Genomic DNA, 2,295 nt, shown 5'->3' on the forward strand with positions numbered 1-2,295 from the left:
AGCGATGAAGAAGAGAGAATCCAGTCCAAGCTTTCAGACCCCCATGCAATCGAAGCCGAAAAGTTTCAGTGCAGTTTATGCAACAAGACCTATTCAACTTTCTCTGGGTTGGCCAAACATAAGCAGCTGCACTGTGATGCCCAGTCTAGGAAATCGTTCAGCTGCAAGTACTGTGACAAGGAGTATGTCAGCCTGGGAGCACTTAAGATGCACATCAGGACCCACACACTACCTTGTGTCTGCAAGATCTGCGGCAAGGCTTTCTCTAGACCCTGGCTACTTCAAGGACACATTAGAACTCACACTGGTAAGAACAACCATTACAACTGCAGTTTCTTGTTGCTGTAACATCAGGATGCCCTTTTGCTATTTTTTCTCCACAGGTGGGAAAAACAGCACTGTTTCTTTACTAACCTTGAAATGCATATGCAGAATTTCAAATGTATCATCAAAAGGCTAAATTCTCCCTCTTGGGTGGTGAGTGGGAGGGGTGTGTAGCACGGTCTCATAACTGTGGGCTAGATACTGGCATAAAACAACATTGCTCCCTTGATAATTTTAGGACGGTTTAGCCCATTTCCACTAGCTGAAGGTTTTGCTTTAAGGATTTTATGTTAACTTTCAGGCTTTGGAAATTGCTAACTTTGAGAAGGCTCCAGCTGACTCTGAAATCAAGCAGCAAAACAGAAAAGCAGTGCATGAGGGGCTGCTTTCTGACTCCTTAAGCAATTGGCAAGTTTTGCATGCGCTATCTCAAGTCCTTAAGAATTAGAAACACATCATCACCAAAGTGCTCCTTTTTTCTGTCGAGGCAAAAACTTGATTTGGAGTATAACACTGGGTACAATGTAATGTCTGTACTGCTGTTTGCTGCTTTTCAGTCAAAGCCTTTGTCCCCAGTAATTCACACAGCGCTAAGCAGGAAAAGTTCTATGAAAATATTTGAAAATATTGGGAGGAGCCCAACCTAAAAGTACTGCTTGCACCTGTAGATGCAGAAGGTGTCAGCAGCTTGTCTTCAGAGACTGCACTTAGCAGCATATTCTGAAAAGACTGAGTTCTGCAAGTGCAGTCAGCAGTGCTGAAAGCTGTTGTATCTCTGGCCTGATTAACTTTTTATTACACATTCTTTATTTTAACAAATCCTTTCTGTTTGTTTGTTTGTTTCTTAGGATAAAAGCGGGTTCTACCTGTCCTAAACATGTACGTCTTTTTTAAAGCTTTATCCTATTTTTCCTTGATGTTTCCTTTTTAGGAGAGAAGCCGTTTTCCTGTCCTCACTGCAACAGGGCTTTTGCAGACAGATCCAATCTGAGGGCTCATCTGCAGACCCACTCGGATGTGAAGAAATACCAGTGCAAAAATTGCTCCAAAACTTTCTCCAGAATGTCTCTTCTGCACAAACATGAGGAATCTGGCTGCTGTGTAGCACACTGAGTCATGCAGTCAATGTTTACCTGGACTCGATGCATTTCTCCACTCCTGTTCCAAATGATAAGTGGAAATCCAAAGGCGTTTTTCTCGTCTACTTTTCAGCCAAAAAAACCAAAACACCACCAAACAAGCAAGCAAACAAAATAGTGGAAGAACTTAGAATGTCAGTAGAAATGAGCTTTAAGTAGTTTCTGTTCAGTCACACATTCACATTCTTAAGTGTGCATTCTGGAAATATGGGGAAAGACACCATGCATGACATTTCAAGTAGATATAAAGGAAGAAGCATTATCAGCTTTCTTTATAGATGAAGCCAAATGTAGGTCGTCTTTTCTTGCTTAGAAAAGGCTGCAAAGTTAACAATACATTCCTGCCAAGCCATTTCAACCAAAGAAACAGTATTTTAAGTGGAACTTTTAATAAAAATGCTACCCAAGTGAATTTTGCTAGACACCATTTATCTCAGGTGCCTTAAAAAGTATTCCAAGTTTACCTTAGTAAATGTTTAATATTATTCATTGCTGTGTTTTTTATTTTATTTTATTAGAAGCCAAGGCCTTCATTAATGATCTGAAATGCTTTAAAACTGCATAATTAAGAGAGGAAAAAAACCACGTAAGAGAATGTACGAAAAATTGAAAGCCACAAATTAACCGCATGTGCCTTTTTTTAAAAAAAAAAAAAAAAAAGACTGTAGCTTCAAACATTCCTGGTGCATGCTTGACCATCTTTTAATATGGAAGAGTTCCTCTAAACTTTAATCTTTTCTTAAAAACGGGAATAAGTGCAAGAGAGGGGGTTCACGGGATTTTGACAATTATTTTTTCTAAATGCACAAAGGAAATGCAATATTTTCAGCAT

The 2,295-nt window shown here is 39.4% G+C and overlaps 1 protein-coding gene across 1 annotated transcript in view; it reads left to right on the forward strand.

Moving 5' to 3' along the window:
* Positions 1 to 1,801, forward strand: part of SNAI2 (snail family zinc finger 2) — a 2,767-nt gene extending 966 nt beyond the window's left edge. The window contains 2 exon segments of the mRNA XM_009331401.1: positions 1 to 307; positions 1,256 to 1,801. The exon segment at positions 1 to 307 is cut by the window's left edge and continues 24 nt beyond it. Coding sequence (XP_009329676.1) covers positions 1 to 307; positions 1,256 to 1,437 — 489 coding nt within the window. The 3' untranslated portion in view covers positions 1,438 to 1,801.
* Positions 1,802 to 2,295: the final 494 nt, after the last annotated feature.

The sequence above is a fragment of the Pygoscelis adeliae genome, unplaced genomic scaffold, assembly GCF_000699105.1.
Source record: "Pygoscelis adeliae isolate BGI_AS28 unplaced genomic scaffold, ASM69910v1 Scaffold108, whole genome shotgun sequence".
Lineage (NCBI taxonomy): Eukaryota > Metazoa > Chordata > Aves > Sphenisciformes > Spheniscidae > Pygoscelis > Pygoscelis adeliae.